The sequence below is a fragment of the Zonotrichia leucophrys genome, chromosome 4 (genome assembly GCF_028769735.1).
Source record: "Zonotrichia leucophrys gambelii isolate GWCS_2022_RI chromosome 4, RI_Zleu_2.0, whole genome shotgun sequence".
NCBI classification, from domain to species: domain Eukaryota; kingdom Metazoa; phylum Chordata; class Aves; order Passeriformes; family Passerellidae; genus Zonotrichia; species Zonotrichia leucophrys.
In genome coordinates this window covers 11,176,793-11,201,605 of record NC_088173.1, presented here as the reverse complement: position 1 = coordinate 11,201,605, position 24,813 = coordinate 11,176,793, and the positions used below count along the sequence as shown (strand labels likewise).

Sequence of the window (24,813 nt, the reverse complement as noted above, 5' to 3'; positions counted from 1 at the left end):
CATTAGTTATGTGGATAGCTCTGGTGCTGCAGCTCCTCCCATCTGTCTTAGCAACACTTGTACAGGCACATCCTATTATTTTAAAATAATTAATTTTGCTAACAAGTGGAGAAAAATATTCATACAAGTGAAAGAGGAATTTGTCAATACACAAAGTGCTGACACATCCATCAGGTAAATAAGCTAGAAAATTTACTTCCCTTAGTTCTCTCCAGAGGCCTTAGCTAGCACTTGCTTTAGTCAGAAGCTAATTGTATGGGCAGTATCCTTGAAAGAAAAAGTCGAGTGCAATACAGAAATTGTTTTAACCAGTACATCAAATTTGCTATGGGCTAATTTCAGACATGCAAATGCACGGACAGGTGTGCACACATACATTCTGTAGGATGGCCTTGGGAGGGAATGGAGTCTTCCTTGCACAGCACAGAACAGCAGCAGTTTGTGCCTTGGGAGCCTGGCTGGCCTGTTCTGTGGCATCAACAACCACAGCAAAAAGTAAGTCTGTGCTTCCCACATGCTGAGATGTGGAAGGAATTTTAAGAGCTCTGTTTCACTGTAGGCTTGTAAAGAGATCACGCAAAATCTTCACATGGGCACGGCTGACTTGCTCCCACGGCAATGGTTTTCTTTGAAGCTGAGGATTTAAGACTACTGGGAAAGAAGTCATTTTCAGATTAAAAAGAGCAACTTATTGCTCTGAAAAAGGAGAGAGACAGAAGCAGCCTAACTAGTTTGGTTTTTTTTTTTCCTTTCTTTCTTTCCTTTTTTCATAAAATTCCAGCTCTTATAAAAAGTAAGGTGCTCTTCACTGTCAACCAACATATCTCTCATGGCATCAAAAGTTCTTATACCTAACAATGGAGATTAATACCAATGGTTGGTACCAGCAACAGATGGCAACTCTCCATGACAAAGTCCAAGACAGTTCTTACTTTAGGGAAGGACTTTTTGTCAATATATTCTTGCAAAATTACTTCATACTGTAGAATTCTTCATGGGACTTGAACCGACTCCTTGCTGAGAAAAAGTGTTAAAATATCTGTGTGCCTTTGACAGATAACATGACATGTTGAAAGAAGAACATTTTCTGGTTTTACCAGCATTAAAATAATTATTTACCCAGTGCTGCCAGACCAGTCTGGTTCTTTACATGAATTAGCATTTAGACATCATACCCACATGAATGGATTTGTGGATGTAGGCTTGGCTCACAAAAAGTCCTACACTAACATACATTTTAAGACTTAATGAAGCAATTAAATATGATTTTGATAAGGGTTTTTTTCCAAAATCCAGACCTCTGGTTTTTTTAGCCTTCCCTGCCATCTGAAAAGAAAGCTGGGATTTGTGCATTAGTTTTTTTTAGGAGAAGTAATGTGTAACACTAATCTCAGCAATATCAATTCTGGGACATGTATAAAGGAGAAAATATAGGGGGAGAAGTGAGTAGTAAGGAGGAAAACTGGATGACTGCTGAAGGTAAGTACCAGATTGTGTAAGTACCAGATTAAGTACCAGTCAGATGAAATTCTGGCCCTTCTGAAGTCAAAAGCACAAAATTTGCTAAATCACATCTGACTGTCACTGTCAATACTGTAACCAACAGATTATTTCCCTGATGATTTTGCAGAAAACAAAAGAGCTTCTGTTGTGAGAAGCATCCTTCAAAGAAAGGCATGCACTTAAGTAGAAATCTTGAATGCTACTTAGAGGGACTAAAAATCTCTTAAGTATCTTCACTGCTTAAGTTCTCCATGACCACAGATTAATAGTCATGATTAGCAAAGATAAGCAATTACTTTTTTTTACATAAATAAATGCTCCTCTAATTTTTACCAAGTATCTAATCCATACAATTACCATTCATTTTGCAAATACTTTCCAGGCCTGTAAGAATGAAATTTATCTTCCATGAGTTACTTCAACAGAAAGAAGACAATTTAGATTGTTACCAAAACACATAACAAAGATAAGGACAAGGTATGAAAGGCACTTATGTTCACAGTAGATTGTCAAATACTCAGAACTTCTTGCAGACAGTTCTAAAAGTCTTCATATCTGATGACTGCCAGTGATTTTGGATGACACTTCAAACAATGTCTCCAAATTTTCGCTTGCTTAAGGGTACTTTTAAAAAAAATTTAAATAATTATCTCCATGCTGTCAGTTCTGAAATTATGAAGATGGATTAGCAGCTTGTCCAAAATATCAGTTAGGCCTTGTAGTAAACACTTTCAAGAGGCACATGTTGGCAGAAAGCTTCTGAAATTTCAGTCTGCAAGTAAAATGCCAATTGAAGGTTTAAAAGATTTGTGTGTTTTCAGAGTTTAACATTCACTTGTCCTTTCAGGTGGAAGAAATTGATCCCTTTCATTTGCATTTTCAGGGTCATCCACTGGGTTCTTTTCTTCCTTCCCACTGTTTTCTGAACAAGAATCATCATCTCCATTGCCACGATGACCTTCAACACTGTGTCTGATGCCATAAGCAAAGTAAATGAGGAAGCCTTCCAAAAGGAAAAAAAAAAAGTTAATGGGGTTTTCAGGCAAGCACTGCATTAAAAAGTATATATTTTTCTCTGGCTGAACAGATTTTTGCTAAAGACTTTTCTTCAGATATCTGAATCAGAGCTCATGTTTCAAGTCTTCCCTGTTTCTACATGAAACTCCAGTGCATCATTTTTGCATAATTAAATGCTCTAATAAGTTATGGAAAATATTATCTGTTATTCATGTCTAGATGGAATTAATACCATTTTCTAGATCTAAAAGAGGACAGACTGATATACTGGGAAGAAACCTGTTATAAGCAGGTTTCTACGTAATTTTGGTTACACTTACTAGGCTTATTGGAAATCTTCCTATTACCTAAAGACTATATTTGTAATTTTGACTGCATACAGATACTTCTGAAGCATGCTCTTCCTTTTTATCAGAAACATTAGCTGATTTTTATTAAATCACAGAGATTTTTTTCAAATATTTAAAGGAAAATAATGTTTTAAGATGGGAATCATGAGCTATAGTGTATGAAGTGACTGAAATGAACAGAAGTACATACCAAGTAACATCCAGAAGCTAAATCTCATCCAAGTCTCTCCACTTAATTGTACCATCAAGTAAATATTTACCAGTATACTGAATGATGGCAAAAATGGCAATAGTGGAACCTAAAAGGAAATATTTAATATGTTTCTATTAAACATAATTTTTTTTGCATGTCACATTTCAGGTATGTAACACAAACTAGAGGTACAGTGTAATCAGTAATAAAGAATTGAAATTTTTTTGGCGTTGTAATGTAGTGAAATTTTTACTGTGTTTAACCAACAGTTTCTACAGATCTTAAACTTTTAAAATACATTATGTTTAATATATATTCTCTAAGGCTATAAAAAACTTTCCAGTTTGTGTGTTACATATACTAGTGAATTTCTGTACTTACAGCTGAAAAATAGTATATCTGTTACATATACTAGTGAATTTCTGTACTTACAGCTGAAAAACAGTATATCTATCTCTCTTATTCTGAAATGCTCCCCCACCTCCACCAGATTCCTTTACCTTCATCACTACACTTCATGATTTCCATTAAATAACTGATCTTAGAACATAAGTGAAAGTGCAAAATGAAAGGATTTATACTGTGTATTAAGTCCAAAGGATTGTAGATTACACAGACAAGTGACTGTACACTCATCAACTTCTGATGAAGTTGTTTTCCAGCTTTAAGTTCTCTCTCCCACTCCTTAGAATCCATCCAAAGCTGTCATCAGAGAACAACAGAGAATAAGTTATTCACCATAAAGGCTACTTTCTGCTGGTTCTGAGGCTGCCTTTGGATGAGCAGAATGGTAAGTATGAAGAATATCACCAATAAAGCAAGAAGGCCAATACTCCAGGGCTCCAAGTTAGCAATGAAATGAATCCCGTATGTAATGAGGACACTGAAGCCACAAATCAAGCAAGCTGTATGAAAAACAAAATTACAGAAATAGGTCACTTAATCTCTGTGTTGAAGAGGAAGTGACTTTTAAGTAGAGTGATAGCAGAGCTTCAACATGAACTGTTGTTATGAATATGTTTAATTAAATGAAATTGACCACAGATTAGATTGATTCATGAATGATAAAAGCATAGAATGACACATGTATGACTGAAAGAGGGCATGTTATCAGTGGACTTTTAATTCTGTCTTTAATAAAATCCCACTGCAAATGTTAATGCATACATGAGTTTGGACAGCCAAATACTTACCTAAGAGGCCCACTAAGTAGTTAACTATAGTTGCAGTCCGCTCAGTTGGTAAACTGGATGGATTAATCAAAGCCTGAAGACGGAAGTGATTTTCCTCAATCATGTTTATCTGTGACTCACTTACTGCAGATGCTCTTTCAGCTGCAGCCAAAGCTGCTTTTTCTGGAGAGTATTTTGGTTCCTCATAGGTGGGTTGGTACCTATGCATAAAACAGAGTAATAACCATAAAGCACACTTCTAAATTTGAAGCAATATGAATCTAGGAATGTTCTGAAGCACTAAATTATTTTCAGCAGACCTTTGGAATTTTCCAAGTTATAACTGCATTACAACAGCATTACTAGTCAGTGTCATATATAAAAATACTATGGCAGTTCACTTTTTGGATTGGTTTGTTTGGAGATTGGGTTTTTTTTTGCAGTTTTTTAAGCTACCTGAATGTACCAATAGCTCACATAAATGAACAGTCCCGTACAGAAAGAAACGACAGGGTCTGGTAGTCAACAGCAAGGAAAGCGTAAGGGATCTTGTTTCTGACTTGCTTTCCATACTCTAAGAGGCTTCTAACTGGCACTAACTGAAAACTGGCATCTGCTTTGTTAGCTTTTAAATGTATTTTAAAAAACACTTACCATGAGTTCTTTTTAAATAGAATAGGCTTCTCTTTTAAAGTGTAAATCATTGCACAATGAATTTGAGCTGAATTTAAGCTGTTATACTTTTCAAAGTTAATTATTTAGACTTAAGTAATAAAGGCTGACTTTTTAAAATCAGAAGAGCAATACATAATAAAGTGATCTGTAGCTAGGAATATATAATTCTATAGCTTTACAAATATGACCAATACCAGAGTTTTGCTGAGAAGTATTTATCATCTCACATATAATTGCACTCTCTTCTAGGGCCACCACATCTTAAAACACTTGTCTGGTCATATATTTCTGACTAGGATAATACAAAGCAACTATTAGAACTTGTTCATCCTGCGAACCCCCTGGAACGTCAACCCCTTTCACATATGGTCTCCAAAATGCAATATGCCTGATGTACAGCATAGATTGTATTCATATACAAGTATCAGTCACTGTTCTCAAGCTTATATTTAGTACCTTTGGGACTAATGCTTGGACCAGTACTACTTCTGGAAAATAAAAGGTGTCTCGGCTTCACCAGAAGCTTTAACCCGACTCACTGCTATACTCATGTAATATACCATTGTTTACTTAGAGGAGTCACTACTTATTAGAAACCATTTATATGCTCACAGCTACTGGCTATCTAACAAAAAAACATGTCTTGTAAATATGACTTCTGTTTATTTACTGACAAACCCAAAAAACCCCCAGAGTAGAATACAAAGGATGTTGTTAGCTCACCTAAGAATGAGGACACAGGTTGCCACAAGTGAATAAGCAAGAAGTGTGCCAATAGACATCATGTCCACTAAAGCCTTTAGGTCAAACAGAAATGCCATTACAGCTAAAAAGAAAAGAAATGGAAAAAAATTCCAGGAGACTGACATAGAATTGTAGCATCATCTACACTGGGAAAGAAATTTAAGATCATCAAGTCTAAGCATAAGCGCCAAGATTAATATTAAAAATATATTAAGCTAAGATTTTAAAATCTGTCTGCAACCTAACTTATTGTTTTACTGACAGCAATATGAGTGAAACCATGATAATCCTTAAAACCACATCTTTTAAGCAACTGGTATCATTCCAAACCTGATTCCCTACAGCTGGGAATCTCATTCATATAGACAGGCCCTGATGAGTCCTACAGTCATACTGCATAATCAAATGCTTATGTCAGACTTATTGGATGTGTTTGCACACATATTGTTGAATTTGAGCCACATTAAAAATACATTTTTACAGAATGAAGTTCAGATCCTGCAGTAGAATCTCACCAAAGCTGAAAGGATGGATCCCACTGCCAAACTGAGGAAAAGTCACTGAGATGTAAAATTTCTGCTGAGCTGGTAAAGAGCTCTATGTGAAGAGGACTTTCAGGAGTTGTCTCAAATAAAATAGTTTTGTGGGGTTTTTTTTAATGGTTATCCTACTAAAAATAGTTTTCACTTCACCTTCAGGAACGACCAGTAACATCTCTCAAGAATTAATACTGTTATGACCACTGAACTCAGAGGCAGAAACTTCCATGGCAGTGGAAGTTATTCTAGAAGTCTTATGTTTATAAAAGCTAATGCCATATTGATTTGGAGATTCTGGAATATTTTTTTGTCTATGCTGTTTGCACACAGAAGCACATTATTTATAAAGAAATTATGAGAAGCTATCAGTAAATGAAAGGCTAATTCCAATTGATTTGAAATACATGTGTTCAAAGAGCCTCTTAAGGTATTTGTATTTTATTAATATTTTTGAGATGCAGATTTTTTGAATCATCAGTAATCTCAACATCAACAGAAACTATTGAATGTAGTCTTTATACACTGTGTGTATATGCACACCCAAATTATTCTATATTCAAAATATTTGTATTTAATATTTATTGTATGGATTTGTTAATGTATTTGCAGACAGCTGCATGAGTGCACGAACACATGGACACATACTCCCGTTATTTGATCCTAAAGGAGGAAGCAAAATGTGATTTTCTGAAAACAAGACTGCTGGATTTCATAACTTTTATATATATCTGGGAGTCTCTTTTTCCAATTAAGACCATCCTTATTTCCTCAATGAGAGTGGATGTTCCTAAATCCAAAAAGTAATTTGCAGTGTAGATTTTTGAATACCTCTAAGCTTTTCATGATCTAAAGAGCAAAGCTGAGAAAGAACAGAACCTACTAAAACCTCATGAACAGTAGCTATGTTTAATTTTTAATCCCAGCTTCAAAAGGCCGCTCTGTAGCCTAGATGTTCTTAAACTTTAGAAACAAGGTGAAAAATGCCTGCAAGTTTCTTCTTAGTAATTCTTCTATACCAAGAGAAAAAAAGGCAGAGTATTTCTTTTCCACCTCTCTTAGTTCTACTCCAGGAGACAACAGCAGTACACTAATGGTGAAACTGGACTGACACCAAAACATTTTGCCATGTGCAGAGGTCTGCCATGGTGATTAGCACCTGTAAAAAGGTCAGTCACGCAGTAACACGTGACAGCTGCCTCAGCTGAGGTCTTGACTTGATAACTTTAATTAGGCACCTCATCTTAACATTTCTTACAGCTGTAAAATTATTCATGCTACAAATGCATAGCAAAGTCAGATAACATAAGCAGCCACATACATCCACAACTATTCTGTCAAAACTATTTATGACCACAAATTACCAAATATGGATTTAAAAAAAATAGAAGAAGAAATGTTGCTCCAGCAGTAGAGAAAGTTGCTTTTCCAGTGAGCTGTTGATGCACCAAATTCCTAAAGATTGTCTAGAAGTCCAATGTGAGCTGCTGCAGAGCTACAGGCAGGGCTGTGTAACTATACCAATCACTTTACCAGCTGGGTAATACACTATTCTTTCTTCTCATCATTCCTGTGATTTCACATAAAGATCTTGATTTCATCCCACAAAAGTGCACTTTCAAATTCTTAGAGGAAAATATGTCAATAAGATAAATTCAAATAAAATAAAGTTGAAATAATAGAAGTAATGCTATGCCATCTATTTGTACTCCGACCAAAGAAAAGGGAACTGATAATAATGCTTCATGTGGGAACTATCTGGACAATGACTGTGCCTTTCTGCATTATTGTCAAGTATGCAGTTTGAGCAGTTCCAGTCTTGTGGCATCTGAGGATGACTCTGACTATAAATAAAAATATTTTTGTCTCATTCCTGAACTTCTTATTTAAGATAAATTTTAGCCAAAGTTGTAAAAGTTCTAAAGGCATGCATTTGATATTTGAATTACTTAAAAAACGTATTTATTTTCCTTTGAGCTAAATACTTCTAAAGCTTCCAGTTTTCCTGGGTGATTAGACATCCCACTAAAATGATGATGAAATTTGGGCAAAGCTATATGTACCTCTGCAAGAGGTATGAACCTAAGTGAAAGAGTTGTATGTTAAGAATTTACCTTAGGAGTTGGCAATGGCTCCCAAAATACTGTTTTGGTAAAATATATGTAGGCACATATGTCTATACATATATGTGCAGACACATAAGCTCCCAACACACACATGCCTCTCAACCACAACCTGGTCAGCCTATACAATAATTTTCTTTGGAAAACAATTGAAAAAATCCTTGTACTTGACACAAAAGTTGATCCTGCTGCAAATGCAATTTTTTTCTTATATCTCATTTAGAAAAAAAGTGAGTTATTTTCCCCCCATTACAGATGGGATAAATAATTAGGTCTACATCAGACAAGGAAGCCCTGTCAGTACAGCATCAGCCCAAGGGACTCAGATTAAGTAACAAGCTTATTCACCATATGGGGGTTAATACTAAAAAAAAAATTTAAAATTGAATTCTGTGGCATTATGGCCATCACCACCACCATGATTGGCTTGATCTGGAGTTCTTACACCCGTTGATTACTCAGTAATTTTTTTCCCATTGTACATGCAAGGGAAGTTAACAAGTAGCCCTTTTCAAAAATATGAAGTACCATGCACGTGCATAGAGGGTTTAAATCTCAGTTTGAAGTAAAACGGCCTTTGAGAGCTTACCAGAGATGACCCCTGCTGTCAAGGTGGCAGAAACTGGTGCCTGCCTCTTATTCACTTTGGCAAGAAAACTAAAGAGTAAACCATCACGTGCCATGGCAAACAGAATTCGGGGCAAAGGGAACATAGAGCCGAGAAGACTAGAACAGAAAAATGTATAGTTCAAGTACAGGTTATTCAAAGCACAATGCTTTCCTGGTAAACTCAACTACACAAAAAGAAAGTTTGGAGGAGTTAATGGGTTTAGGTATAGCTTTGCTTAGGCTCTGTGTTGCTGCTCTTAGGATTTTGTTTGGTCGACTGATGTTTTTGGTTTTGGGTTACTGTTTATTTTGACCCTAGGCTTTGAAAGCACTTGAATAAACCAACAAGTGAAAATCTGAGGTAGAAAAAAATTTTACTGATAGACTACTTTACCTAGCCACAAGCAGATTTGATCATTTCAGTCCAAAGCAAGTCAAAGCTGCACAACAGTGGTTTATTTCCATATATTCAATGAGTTTAGCAGTGCACCTTTCTTTACAAGGATCAGCTCTTAGTCTCACCTGCTACTGCACCAGACGATAGAGTAGCAACTAGTGGGGTCTTCGTTTTGGAATTGATTTGAGCTAGACATTTGAAAAGCAACCCATCCTTCGCCATAGCATAGATTACACGTGGTATTGGGAAAATGGATCCAAGAAGACTGAGTAAAAAGCAAACACATGCAACATGGCAAACACAATTCATGCAGAGTTGTATTCATGGATAAGATAAAAAATGTTAATTAATGGCATGTATAGAAACAAAATGTATGGTTGTAAGACAAAACCAGAAAGCCCCACAGCCCAAGGTATTACAGATCAGACACAAATAGGTTTTTTTAACTGCAAAGTTGATTTATTATTATTATATTAATTTAGGTAATAAAATTGCTTCATCAGACAGAATCCAGATTAGCAAGATAACTTTCTTCCCATCACCATAGTTCTGGGGTATTAATGGACCAGGAACATGTTCCAGATCACACTAACTATGCAATTAAGCTTTAGTATTCCTGGAGAAAGTCTGTCAGTCAGCAGCAGCAAATAAATAGGCATAAGCAGCATCCCTTACACTCTATATTTCCACGTAAGCCTGCTGATTAAAGTAATTCAAAGTGAGCACCATACAAGTGCACTTGGGCAGATTAATTCTTTCAATTAAAGCACCTCTAGGCAAGCTGCATTAAGACTTTTTTTTGGAAGAAGTAAAGCTAATTAATTTAGATGTTATTAGAACACACAAAGCTTTTAAACTATTGATAACTTGAAGCTCTTAAATATACTTCTTAAATTAGGTGGTTTCTTTCCCTCAAAGAGAAATACTTTTAATTAAGAAAAAAAAAAAAAGAGGCGACATCATAGCCAGTATAACCTCTGCAGAAAGCACACAAGTTTTTGACCAGGTTAAGGGTTTGCTTTCTTACTTTAGAGAAGCAACTATATCACTTAAAGAAGGCACAGCTCTTACATGCCACAGGTGCTAGGTACATCCAGTAATCCTTGTGGGACATAAGTATTAAGGGTGGACAGGAGAGAAGTTTTATTGCAAATGAACTGATTTTGATGTATAACTGTACCTTCCACAAAGGAGGTACATTCCAAAAAATTCCTGAAGTTTTTTGTTGTTTCAGCTTTGTAAGGTTCATTTATCCTACCCTTCTTTATGTACATTTGCATACATAATGGCAGTATTAACAAACATCTTTACCTGGCAAACAAGTTCATGACATAGCACAGTAACAGGAAACCAAAAGTAATTAATCCCAATGTCTTTTCTTCATTGTACCCCTAAACTGAGGAGCATGAAATACAGTTTCTTTTGTTTTGTTCTAGACTAACATCAGTCAACAGATTGAAAGATTAATCTCTCCACAGGAGTACATATAATTCTTCAGAATACATTGGAAAAAGAGACTGACAGTTCAAATTTCTAAAAATTTCTTACCATCTCAGTTCACTTTGTTCTCCAGTATTAATTTCTTTATTCTGGTTTTTTGTATATAACTTCTACTATTTATCAATGTAAAGAAAAAAATCAATGAAACCCTCCAACCTGAGGGGACCATGACAAATATATAGAAAATAACAAAAATTATGAACTGTGTAACTGTGACATTCCTCAGTCAGTCCTACATTTCTTTTAGTGTCCTTCTGGAACTACTTCATGTTTCTTATTCTCTCCTGCATCTAAATGTTCCTTTTCCTTAAACCAATGCCCACAGTCAACAAACTCATATTCAGGCTAATGCCTGCAGGGTTATGTTGGAGTGCTGTTACTGTTGGTGCTTCCACAGGGAACTTGTTTTCCTTCGTGGAAAGGCAGCCAGTGCTCTTACCATTGAAGTTCATGGAAATTACTCCTTTCCTACATAAATTCAGGTAAAAGATAGGCATCAGCATTTTTCTATCCCTAAATTCAACTATCAAGCAATTTTCTATTCTATTAAAGTGCTTGTATCATATTAAAATTGGGGTGTAATATATTTGAACACATACTAATATATATTGTGCCTTCCCTGATATTTTTAATCAAAGTAATATGCTAAGGTACATTCACAATTTCACAAAGGGGATTAAATTATAATATTTTCACAGCTATAGTCTACATCTCAAATACCCACACAGAAACCACAGGAAGGGATGATGTCAGAAGACAGACTGGCTGCTGGAGGAAAACAGAGACAGGCAATGAAGATGAGGAGTGGAGCTAGTTAATCATGTCTTCAATTTTGCCTGCAAATACACAGAGCCCATAAAGTTGCTGAGTCACTGGGAATGGACAGCAAAAAAAGGAAAAATGGGGGACATTTACTTTGTCAGTTAATAAAGATAACTTGCAGGTCATATGTTTGAAAATACTTATACATTAAAAAAATTAGGTGTAATAAGCTTCTACCAAAGAGGTAGAGTTCAATAACAGTACAGTTTAGAAAAAAAGGAGCCCAAATTAACACAGCTACTGTCAACTAGACCTCCTTAAGTTTAATACTTGCTTATAATACTATACTTATTGTTAATTCTTTGAACGGACTGAGCCTTCAAAGTGAACAAATGTAACATATTATTAATCAGCTTTTCCCAACAGAATTAATATTTCAATGTCTTTACCTTGTAGACAAAGCACAGAGGGATCCCACTGCTACAACGTATTTAGCAGGACCCCATCCAACATATTCAAATGCTACTGGCAGAGGACTTTTCTCATCTAGGAGATAGTATGGCATCATAAGCGTCAGTGCAGCTGAAACCAAGCAATAGGCCATGAAGCAGATGAGTAGGGAGACCACAATTCCTATGGGTATGGCTTTCTGAGGATTCTTGACCTCTTCTCCTGAAAAAAGGAAAAGAAAATGCCCCACCAAAAATTTGCATTATTTTTCCCCTTCAGCTTTTAGAGACAACATCAAAGACAAATCATTTGTTAATCTAAGTCATGGGAATCAGATCTGTAATAGAAGTTTTAAAAACCTGAGTAAAATGAACTGAGACATACAGAACAGAACTCAGTATTTTGTTGTCAGAAACAGCGTTAAAATAGTGGTAAATTAAAGGCCATAAAATACATTTTATATGCAGAGTATTCCAAGTTCATAATTTTTAGTTATTTACCTACACTTTCAATGTACTCAATATACTCATTCCCTACCAGGCATTGGGAAAGACACCTTATATCAGAGAACTGTAAAAGTGAGCAGGTGATTAACATTATTTGAGCAGAAAAATATACTAAGCACTTTTCAGACTTAGAAAGCAGCAATCGTTTCTGTAGAACAGGAATGAAATAAAAAGAAGCTCCTCCTTCTTACCAGAAAGACAGCCACGTTCAGGAAAGAACTTAGACTCAATCTACATTGACTGAAAGAGCTTTGAAGAAAGCAAAGTAAGAAGAGTAGACTAAGTATTATATTTTTGTGGTTCTTTGGTTGGTTTTTTTTGCAAAAATATCCCCACATTAAACATATATACACACACGTATAAATACTATACCAGTTGTTGCAATGCAGTCAAATCCAACAAAAGCATAAAAACAGGTTGCAGCACCAGCCAATGTTCCTGTGAAACCATAAGGCATAAAGCCACCACTCCCATACATACTTGTCACATTTTCATAGGATGAGCGGTTCCTATAAAGGAGAAAAATACAGCAGAAAGATAATTTTTCCCCCTTTCCATTATTGGTAGGATAAATACATGCACCCTCCTACCCTAGAACTCTAAAAAAAAAAAGTTTAAATGTTCTCATCATAACAGAGGTCTGCTTTACAAAACTGCATGAGATGACATTTTTATGTCCAAGCTTGTAAGAAAGAGAAGAATAACAGCAAGAGGAAGAATGTCTGAATCAAGTAACTATCATCTTACTTACTTTGAAGTTTGTGACAAAACATATTCAAACACTAATAGTGTTTATTATAATAAAGCATGTGTAAGAGGAAACTGCTTGGAATATGAGAAAGTAAATAGATTTTTAAAAATTACTCTGTTACTGCAGTAAAGTTTCTGAGATATTCTTCACTTTTCTTCCAGTTGTCAACTTCACCTTTCACAAAACCAGAAATAATAACGAAGACCAAGACCAAGATGTTAATAGCAGTGAAAATTCTATTCACCCATGCAGACTCTTTTACTCCAAAAGATAAAAGACCTGTAAAATAAAAATATTTTGTAGATGTGAATGGCCCATTAAACTAATAAAATGGCATTTAAAGAAGGGATACATGTGAAAGAAGTGTGTGCATGTGTGTGCGTGTATATGTATATGCAAGTACTGTGAATAATACTAAAAAAAATCACCCACCAGATTTTAAAAAAAGCATTATCACAAACTTGCTAGACTCTTTAACAGCATGGAAATAGGCAAATATATTGGAAACCACAAAAGAGAAAGCTTCTTCTTTAAGTATTTAAAAGTATTTTTAGCAATGGATAATTTTAACTTCTCAGAGATGCCAATCCATATCTCTGTTTTATGCCATGGAGTAAAAGTAGCTACAAGAATACTATACTTTGTAAAAACAGATTGGTAGAATATATTCATTTCAGAAGAATTATCTGTTAGATTAAGAAAAGAAGCAGAATTATTAAATTAACAATATGACTGATTGACTCTACATTTTTCAGGGCACACCCATCAGAGTGTGCTTCCTAGTTCATTAATAGCAGCTTTAAAAGAATTGCACACTTCATGTTTGTAACACTGATCACAGAGATTCTAGGAAAGAGTCAGATACAACATACACATAGCTTTAGATTACAGAGTAGGACATTTAAACAATCTGAAAGTTATTCCATCAGGATTCTACTTTATCATTAGATTTCAAACAATTTTAAGTGCTAGAGTGTTAGCAATTTAATGGAACAGGCAGTAAGCAGATCAGGGAAAATTAAATACAATTGGAAAGTTTTCACAGATCCTTTGCACTCTAAGCATTTCCGCTAATATCACATACATACTTTCCCTCATTATTTAGAGATTAAGTCTAAAAATTTTAAGCCTCTCAAAATAATGTCTAAAAGGTTTCTGACTCCTCTAATGAGATATTTGCTTTCTTATCAGAACACAGAAATTATGAGCTGCTCAGGTTTTCTTAATCAATGACATTTTAATTGAAACAGGTGTATGCTTTCTTCAGCTCAGTTTTTCCCAAAAAGGCAGTGTCTCAATCAGCCTAATGCAGTGTGAATCATAGTTTGTGCATTTTTAAAGTCCTTTCATTATCAAAAAAACAAACCAAAACAGAACAAAAAAACCCAAACTCCACACAAAAAATAAACCCCAAACTCCCCAAAATTAAACAAACAAAACCCAAAAAAACACACAAAAAAAAAAAAAAAAAAAAAAAACCCAAAACAACGCAAACCCCAGAGATTTCTGTGTATTTTTCCTCCTGCTTAGCACATAACCTTTCCTGTAAAACATCACCTGCTACTCCTATGACTCAGCTTTACACAGCTCACAATCTAATTACTGTATCATGCTCAGCCTACACAGTCCTGAGCCATCCCCACTTCCCTCCTTTCAGCAGTGGGGAATTCCACCCAGTTCAGTCACTGAGGGTTTGGCTTCTGATCACAGACACCTGGAGAGGCAATTTGCAGCAAAAATAGGAAAGGAGTGAAGAAAGAATGATGGTAGGGATGAAAAGACAGGATGCAAATGAAAACTCAGTAGCAGTGATGAACAGCAGGGGAAACATTTCCCCTTTTTTCAAGAACCTCTAATTCTTGTGTTCTGAAGCAGCAATGGCAATGGAGAAAACATGAAAGATGTCAGCATCTAAACTAGGACTGTATAGTTTGGTTTGTGAGTTTCAGTGCTCTGCTTTTCGGGGTGTTAATTTTTGTCTCCTTTATTTGGAAGAGGTAGAACTGAAAGGTCTGCTCCAGTTGTATTCCACATTCATTCCCAACCCTCCTGAGGACATAAGGGTCTGAACTGGTCCTGCAGGCAATCCTTAGCCACAAATGTGGCAGGATGCTGGACTAAACCAAGTCAACTCCCAGATCTTCCTAAGTATAGGAAGATTCTTTTAGGGATATTTGTATATCTTTGTATAGGGACATTCTTTTATGTACAGAGACCTAATAAATCTTCACATGCACTAGTCATTCATTCTAGCAGTAGGTCGAACAGAAATGTTTCCCTGTGTCAGAAAATCCCACTCAGAACAAGAGAACAGGTTATATGTATATAACTTATTTTCACTTTCCAGAGAAGAAAAGCTTCTGCTTTGGCTTAATCCAAAGAGAGACTGAACATGACAAGTATATGAGATATGGGTAAGACCTCTACTGAATATTGAAGTGCTTCTAGTATTGCCTGAAAACAAACTGCACGTTTTAGAATACACTTCCTGCTTCCTTCACTCCCAGAGCCAGTAGGAACATTTCTATATGGTAAATAATTGCAAAACACAAACATGGAAATAAGTTGCAGTATTTTTGAGCTTTCTGATCCCTCAAATAGGAGGTAGCTAGTGTCAGGGTTTGTGATTTAAAAGCATGATACATGAGTAAAGACAAAAATAGCTCTTAGAAGAGTAGACAGGAAAGGTTTACTCAGGTTTCAAACTGGTCTGTTGGTCCATATAAGTACCTCAGGGTGCCCTTTAGGTCAACAAACTCTAGGATAAACAACTGGACACTTAAAAAGGGCAACTTTATTTTATACCAAAAAAGTGAACAATTTAGGTTGAAAAAACCCCTTTACCAATGCTCACTACATGCACGATATATAATTTAAGGAGACCACATCACCAAACTACAGAGCTTAACCTCCAGGCCACTCCAGAGGCATTTACTGGTGACAGAGCCATGAAAACACTGAGAACTGTGTAATTTTCCTGTTAGCATAAACCTCTAGAATGGGTTTTATTGAAAAAAAGTACGAACAAGTGATTAGTTCATACCTCAGTTTCAAGAGAAGAGGGTATGTGAAAATTTGGTTATATACATGTAATTCACAGAGCCATTGTGCCAGCACAAAATGTGGCTCTGAACTTCCTTAAGGTATTTCCGGTGCAAAACCCTACAATTTAGCACTTTTAACTGTAAAATATCACCATAAATTAGGCCATATATTTTCTTACCTGATAAAAGTAATATAAGGAGTACGGCAAAGAAGTCAGGATACTCTGCTAGCCCAGAGTAATTCATTTTGAAGTAGGCACTGAAGAAATGACCAATCCTTTTTCCAAGAAGTTCATCAAAGGTGCCACTCCAGGCTCTTGCTACACTTGATGTACCTTCATAAAACATATGCATGTTTAGGCTTTTACAGTGGGATACAGCTACTTCTACTGAAAAGGAAACAAAACTAAGTCTGCTGCTACTTGTATTTTAAAAAGCAGAGCCTGTGATGTTTGTTTTGCTGAAGAATTTTAATGTTTAAGAATTTTGCTTGTTAAATGGGAAAAAGTTTTCCTAGAACCAAAATATACAATTTATTTTTGCCTTGTTTATTCCCAAAAGATTGATAAAATGACAGAAATAATTTCTTTGTCATTTATGCCTGATCCTGGATGAAGCTTTCAAGTTATTTCTAATTTTCATGACATTTGTTAAACAATAAAAAGTAACATAAGAAAGCACTTTAAGAAATAACATAAAGGAAAGTTTGCCCACCTGTAAGTAAAGCAAAAAAAAATTACTAGCAAGACATACGATACTAGGGTATGTATTTAAAATTAATACAATCCTGTGGCAAAGAGTGCACGGCCAAATACAATTTGGCCAGTCTTATTTGTATAACTCTCCTCTCAGGAAATACATTTTAATACAACACTGGGGAACATCAGTTTTGTAATGATTTGAATAACCATCCTGTAGGTACACATCTAAAGCTAGGCATGTTCATACACAATATAATGGAAGTTTGGAACACATTCCTCCAGGAGAAATAATTCTTAAATCCAAAAATGCTATCTCTGCTGAAGCACTGAAATAGCTGTTTGACTATCTGCCACATAAGTATTTATTTTATTCAACTATAGTCAACTTTGTGTTTTATGGATTACCTGATAGGACAGCAATTAATTACCACAATGTAGCAAGTTAGAACTTTACCATCATGACTTTCCTGTAAGATACTATAGTGGAGTCCCTGTAAATGTCCTTGCTGTATATACTTAAAAAAAAAAGTTTATTGGTTTTAGTGAAATTATTTTTGCTGACCAAAGATGGCAAATAAATCTTGTTTATTCTTGTGCATCATCACAGCATTGTCTGACACAATCTTCATACAAAGTATGTGGTTCATATGTCACACTGTTACAAAAATATCTTGCAAAAAAACTGCTTGCAATGGTGATGCACAGAAGGAAATAACCTAATCAAATTATTTTGGTTATTTCATCTCAGCAAGACTAAAAAGAAAGAGCAGCTAAGTGTAGAGACAGAAAAGAAAAAGAGCCCTAAGTCTGTATCTTTTATCTGCTGTCTCAGAAACCCCTGGGAGCGTTGTTTGCTGTTTAGCTTACCTATGATGTAGGACAAAACGAGGTTCCAGCCAGTGATAAAGGCCCACAGTTCACCTACTGTAACGTAAGTGTACAAATACGCAGAACCAGTCTTGGGGACACGAGCGCCAAACTCGGCGTAGCAGAGACCGGCCATCACAGACGCAACGGCAGCAATGAGGAAAGAAACAATGATGCTAGGTCCAGAATCAGATTTGGCCACTTCTCCAGCAAGCACATAAACACCAGCACCAAGGGTACTCCCTACTCCCAGGGCTATCAGGTCCAGGGTTGATAAGCATCGGCACAGCTTGGTGTCCTCGACACTTTCGCCGCCGATGTCCTTCTTCCGCACCAGACACCGAATAAAGGACAGAGCCGTTCCACAGGGCAACATGGTGGATGTAGAGCTCTGAAATAAAGGAAACTATTCCAGAATGCAAAAGGTAGTGCAGATTCTGATGAAAAACAGTGGGAAAAAGTATTTGCATGAAGAACATTAATCACATCTACTAACTAATATATTCACACTGTTTTGTGACATTAGATAAGATGGCAGGTGCTTTTTCCCCCAAAAACAAATTAGGGATACACTTTTCCTAATTTTATATGTAACACTTATGTCCCCTGGGAAAGAGATCCATTATCGTTAGGTTTATTACTTTGCTGTAAAAAAGAACAAATTGTTTATAATTATCTGCTAATGGCCACTTCTTAACCACTTCTAAAACAGACACAGACTATTGTCTTGTATATCATACACCCTTTTAAGATAAGGATCAATAACATAAATAAGTGGTTTGGGGATCTAAAACTAAGACTATAAACAGCAAAAGTTTAAAATACATTCTTCTGAGAGCACCAATTCAATATCCTTTTGTCTTCAAATACATAGCTTGTGCCTTTAGAATTTGCTTCAGTAAGAACTGCTTGGAAGCAGATTAAAATAGTGTTTCTACTCTCTCACATACCCGTGAAGTTTCTCAGATCTAATTATCCTTACAAGAAATCTTCAACATTAGCCCATCAGGTTTTGTTAGAACTTCTAACAATGATCTAACAAAACCTGATGGGCTAACCCCTCATCCCATGCCAGCTGCAGTTCTTCAATAGTCTCAGTGCCCGTCACAGTGGGGGATGTGATCAGCTCTAGGACACAAGCTCGAATTCTGTGACCAACCCGGCCCTGGAGGCCAGCAGGTGGGCAGTGCCTCTCTGGCTTGTGACATGGGTGCCTGCTAGGAGCAGCAGTGATCCAGCTTCCCAACTAACACAAATGGTCACTGAGGGTCCAAAGCATTTGCTTGGGAGGGATGCCATGGGCATCCCATAGCAAATAATATTTTAAAGAGGCACTACTAATGTACAAGTTCTATCTTCATGTATTTGTTTGAATTGTGTCATTGACGGCTAAGAGTTTGGTATGACCATCTGTCATCTTCCCAAACCGATGTTTGTCTTTGCAACTCATACCATAAATATCTACCCTCTGCTCTTGATTTGTTATGTGGAACCGTCCTGGGAACTGAAAATCTATTTAATTTAGACAAAGATATTCTTCTGGTTTATTTCTTCCTGGTCTGTATCAGCTTCCTAGACAGTAAAGGACATTTCTACTCACACTAGCTCAATCCACTAACAGCGAGGACTCCGTATGAAGATGGATAGCTCAATTAACAGTGCTTGATCCTAAAACAGAGAGTCAGAAGCAGAGAGTACCAGAAACTCTGCCATCTCTATATAAGATTGCTTGGGGGAAAAAAAATCACCAGAGAAGAGAAAGAACATTTTCACCCTATATATGTAATAGCTCCCCAAGAACACTCAAACATGCCACTTCTGCCTTCAAAGAGCATCCTTGAGAAAAAAGGTCTCGATTCCCTTTTAAGTAAAGGGAATTTGACAAAGGGTAGTGAATGGAATTGAATAGCTGTGGATAGTGATGCTTAATCCCCTTAGAAAAGTGATAGGTGGCCCAGGACAGTGGGAGGAGGCAGACAGGCAAGTTTCCAAAGCTCTGCTGCAATTAGGCAGTCCTTTCAGCACACCAGAGACAAGAATCTGCCCATGGTACGCAGACTCACCCACTATGAAAACCTCACCAGTTACAGAACTCCAATGATATTCATGTCAGCCTACATCCACATCTCCTAAAGGAATTAGCATTGAACTGTTCAGGCAAAATTCCCTGCTGTGTCTCCTGAGCTCTTCAGGGAGAGCAGACTTTCTTTGGGCCTGAGGCTGAGGCACTCCACTCCCACACAGCCAGGTTTACTTTTCCTGGGCTGTACTTGGACAAATATTTTGAGGCCACTCTTTTTTCGCCCTACAGTTCTGAAGCTGTAGCAACCACTTAGGATGTTATATTAATATGCTTACTAGTCAGCAGCCCATGTGAGAGGCAGCAACGCTCTTGTGACTCCATGCCCTTCACCTTAGCAATTTCAATGTTGCAGAAACATAGTATTTTTTAAGGAATTATTTCTCCCTCCCCACCACATAATATTTAATTTCATAAGTCATTAACATGAAAAAATATTCTGGCAGATCTTGTTCTCAGACCACTAAGGAATTTGTTGCTGTTCAAATGGCATTTCAGCTTGTTTTGCTTCTCTGCCATTTGGGATGAGAAGTCCAAAAATTGTACAGCCATTTATTGCAGTGGCCAGTAAGTGATATTATATTATGGTTATCTCTGCTATTATATGCTAATATCTCTGGATATTATGCTTTTCTCTGCTGAGAAGGAATCTCTATGGCAAAATAGGAGGAGTTTTTCTGCTTCTTGGGGAGAGGAAGGAGGCTAGTTCTTGCTAGTCACAAGCCAGTAAAGACACCTTTTCTGACAGAAACCCAGCCTTTCTTCTTCAGCCTTTAGAAACTGGAGCACAAACAAAGACAAAGTTCAGTATACAAACTTTGTGTCAGTAAAGGAAAAAATAACACCTTGTGCATGGCAAACTTCTCTTTCTAAGTATATCCATCCTAACACGGACTTGACAAACACATGTCCTTTTACAACAACCAGTGGAATCCAGCACATCTTCCACAGCTTCCTACATTTAGTATGCCTAAATTCATAGCAAAAAATGCCTGAATCCTGCTTCACAACTTCTGTTGCTGTGTGCCAAGTCCAGCACTGTACCTCAGGCATGGCCCCCTTTCAGGTTTGGCTGAGACATTCCAAGACTTCATACTTGATAAGACAGTGCAGCAGGAAGAACTGATGAATATGTTACAAAGATATTTGGCTTCACACAGGACCAAATGACATAGCTACAAGGTGACAAGTGTCCTTAGAAATAACTGACAAGTATAATGTTTTTCTGAGGTGTCTCTTGTAAAGCAGATCCTTTAATGCATTACCCCTGCAAGAGAACAGCCTGGGCAATGGCTCACTGCTGATGTGTGCTCACTCACAAGCAGTTTATCAGAACACTGAGGCAGAGACACCTCATGCTAAAATATAAACCTACAGGAGCAACGAAGGTAACAGCTGGATGTGCCTTTTGGTGGCAGCATTGTCCTAGACAAGGTTATACTGACTGCCACCACACACTCTTCTTATATGGGGTCTTATTCCTGCAGACCTACAGATCTTTCTGAGTTGGACAAATAGCACTTTTCTTCTCTGCTGATCTTTATGGCAGAGAGAAAAATGAAGTAGGGTAAATGAGCATATTAAAAATTATTTCTCCTACTTTTTGACTAGCAGGTTTCCGTATTTTCCTATCTGCTCCTTTATTCTTCCTGCTTTCCCTGCTGCAGCCCCACTGTGCCTCATCCTAGCACACAACTGTGGGCTCTGCTTCATCTTGGCCTCCACTGCTGTGAGCTCTGCCAGCGCTGGCCTGGGCCCCTGCTAAATGTGCTGCACATTCAGAGCACTGGCTCTGCTCTGAGCCTTCCTGGGAAGGCATATTTGACAGCTTGGGAAAGGGGGTTTTGATAACTACACTGGATAATCAATCAAGGAGGAAGTGAGTGCTTCCGAGGCATCTCTGGTGCACCTGTCCTACATTTCTTGGAGCAGAGTTGGATACCTGCCTGCCTTTGAACAGCAATGTTAGGCATGTAGGCTGCAAGGACCACCAGTCAGGGTGGGCTGGGCTGTTCATGCAGTTTAAACAGAAAAAATATTGAATCCTTACCTTATAAAAAGGTTAAAAATAGGCAATGAGTGATAAGAAACCACAAAGGAAAATCCCTTGAACTCACCAACAGTATGCAGTTACTTCTAATTAAAGTGTGGAGACAGCCTGATTAGTGTCTCATGCAATCCAGACTGTGCTAGGCTCCTCTTTGAAGTCTGCTTTACAGAGAGCGCTGCACCACAAGCACAGCAAGTTTCGCTTTGTTTCACTTCACAAAGCTGTGAAGTCTGTTGGTTCCTGACGCTGGCACGCTCCTGCTGCTGCACACAGCCGAGGTGGCAGCTCTCTGGCTCCCATCTGCTGGCTCACCAGCTCCTGAAGGCTCTTTGGACCAAGTTTTAATTTAGCTACAGGTTACGCTGTAAACACCGAATACACCTCCAACAGCCCTTCAAAAAAGGCAAGGCTCAGTTCAAGTGCCTTAGCCTTGAGCACCAATGACCAGCCTTTATGGAAACTCCTCCTTCCTTGAAGGAATTCCTAGAGAGAACTGCTAAGCTATCCACACTACAGATTAGTTTGACCCCTTCAACCACCCTCAGCAAAGATACAGCAAGGAGGAGAGTCAGACATAATTTAGACAGGAAAGGAACTTGACAGATTTATCTAACAGGGAGAGGATAAAACAAAACAAAACCTTATGTCTAGTGGACTTCCACAGTATTTGTTAGAGTACCTGAATAAGCAGGTATTTCTCCAAACCCTTTTGTTCTTTATTGTCTTGGTTATTTTTTTCTCTATAGCATCTGCTGATAAAATCATCTTAATTTCAGCCTCTCCCGGTCAATTGTAAACCAGGTAATTTTAATGCTTGTCTGCTACACATCTGAATGCCAGTGCAAGAAGATGAATTCAGCCTTACAATTCATATCAGCTCTTTGTTCAGGTGGATGATCAGGAACATTTAATCATCATCTGTTGTCAGCCCTCTTCTGTCAGGAAATGTTTGGTGTCAAAAAATGTGTAACTAAAAACACAAGGGACAAAGTCTCTACCTGAAAAGATTACATTAATATTTAAACCTGCTTTGACTGCTCCAAAGTCATACAAAATTTAACATTTTTGCAAAGTATTTTTCATGTAAAAAAAAAAAATCCAATCTAACCTCCTATTCCACACAAAAATTAAAAAATATGTGGATATTGGAGCAAAAAAAAGGTAACTTCCATCATGTGCCAATAATTTTATTTCCATTAAAATAAAATTTTAATTTGATTGTCTCATACATGGTTTAAGTTAGTACACATTAAACCCCAGCTACACATGGGAAAATCCAAAGTTTTGCTGCAGTTGCCATTCAACTTTTCCCATAAATTTTTCCATTAAAATTTTTAATAAAAAAACATAAAAATCACATATGGAAAGCAAATGTTATAAAGCAATATGAAACCTCTGAAAGTTTTAGTACTGTTGAGACTTATGTTTAATGATTTTTGAAGCCAAAATAAAATAAAGATATTTTACTCAAAACTATTCTGTTGAGCTAGTATTATATAATATACTATTAATTTTAGATGCAGTAGTTAAACATGTTAAACAGCATACTAATTGAGGATTAAATACTCCAGTGAGTTTGTAACATACAGAAAATGTGAAAGTATAAATATATACTGGTTAATACAGATTAATTTAGCATATTTTTTCAGCCTCATTTTTCCTTAAAAACCTGTAAAAGTTTATGCATTTTTTCCTATTAAGTACATGCAGCATTATTCAAAATTGCAGTACTACATTTATTAGGTCTTGTGCAATAATAGATGAAAGCAAGGTCTTGTGAAATAAAGCAAGTAAAAGAACACAGAGATGAAGCAAAACTAGGTATAATCTATGATTTGTGTGTGTACACACATGCACAGGCAATACATTATGTTACTGCAAGTGTCCTGAAAATTCATGTGGTGTTCAAGACTTTGATAAAACTCCTAACAGCTTGAAATATTTAAAGTATCATATTTCAATAATAAACCATAAAATTGGAAAGCAGCACCTGTAACAGAAGTATAAGATGCATAAAAGGTAAAAGCAAAGCAAGTTTTATCATTCAAAAAGCAGAAACACCTTCTGGCAGACTGGGAAGGAAAATATAACTGCATCTTATATATATTAACACAGAATTTTTACCAAAAACAGAATAATGCTGTAATGTAAACAAACTGCATACCACAGCTCTTGCTACTCAAACAGCACATATGTTAAAGGCAAGGTTTCCTAAGATAACCTAGGCTGCTTTCAGGTTACTTCTTTCAGCAGTAAACGTCATTACTAACCTGATTCAGAGAACTTCTGCTGGGCAAACTTCTGCTCCTCTTAGTCCCGAACTCCTGCTGTCAAAAACAGAAGAGTAATGACTTAAAGTGATTTTATTAAAAGACTTGCTTTGAAAGCCGGCTGCGGACAGTGTGGGAGCCCTGAGCCCCGAGGGGTGGGTGGGGAGGCTTGGGCTGCCCAGGTGATTGGAGGGCTGCAAGCAGGCTATTTGCCCAGTCAAGAGGCAGGCAGGGAAGGAGGGAATGTCACTGGTGTTCAGATAAATCCTATCCACTCGTCATGTTTTCAGTGCACAAAACCCAACTAGAATGCCATTCCCTGCATTTAAAATGCCTATGTCAGGGAAACCAGTCACACATCCTGAAAGAAATGCATGGGGAAATCCCACTATGACACCCTTCCATTGCCCTTGTGAAAAACAAACTGGTTTTGAAGCATATTGAAGGATGCTTTGCAATGTTTTGAGTCCTGAGTAAATTTTAGAAGAATATAAGTAATTTTGAAAGTATTGC

General features: G+C 36.9%; 1 protein-coding gene across 1 annotated transcript; it reads right to left on the bottom strand.

Annotated features, from left to right (window-relative positions):
* Positions 1-2,077: 2,077 nt before the first annotated feature.
* On the bottom strand, positions 2,078-24,437 carry SLC7A2 (solute carrier family 7 member 2). The gene is made up of 12 exons (XM_064712223.1): positions 24,301-24,437; positions 17,901-18,291; positions 16,512-16,667; positions 13,402-13,567; positions 12,910-13,046; positions 12,031-12,253; positions 8,903-9,039; positions 5,634-5,736; positions 4,257-4,456; positions 3,802-3,968; positions 3,061-3,169; positions 2,078-2,506 (listed from the first exon to the last, which is right to left on the bottom strand). Exons 2-12 carry the CDS (start codon positions 18,274-18,276, stop codon positions 2,328-2,330), a joined length of 1,953 nt encoding a protein of 650 aa, XP_064568293.1. The 5' UTR covers positions 18,277-18,291; positions 24,301-24,437; the 3' UTR covers positions 2,078-2,327.
* Positions 24,438-24,813: the final 376 nt, after the last annotated feature.

What these genes read in the sequence shown, in the direction of transcription:
- SLC7A2 (XM_064712223.1), bottom strand. Translation starts at nt 18,276, where the DNA reads ATGTTGCCCTGTGGAACGGCTCTGTCCTTTATTCGGTGTCTGGTGCGG. An exon ending in GACAGCAGGGGTCATCTCTG is followed by an intron (nt 5,737 to 8,902) that starts GTAAGCTCTCAA and finishes TTTTCTTTTTAG; the next exon opens with CTGTAATGGCATTTCTGTTT. An exon ending in ACCTGTGTCCTCATTCTTAG is followed by an intron (nt 4,457 to 5,633) that starts GTGAGCTAACAA and finishes TTTTATGCATAG; the next exon opens with GTACCAACCCACCTATGAGG.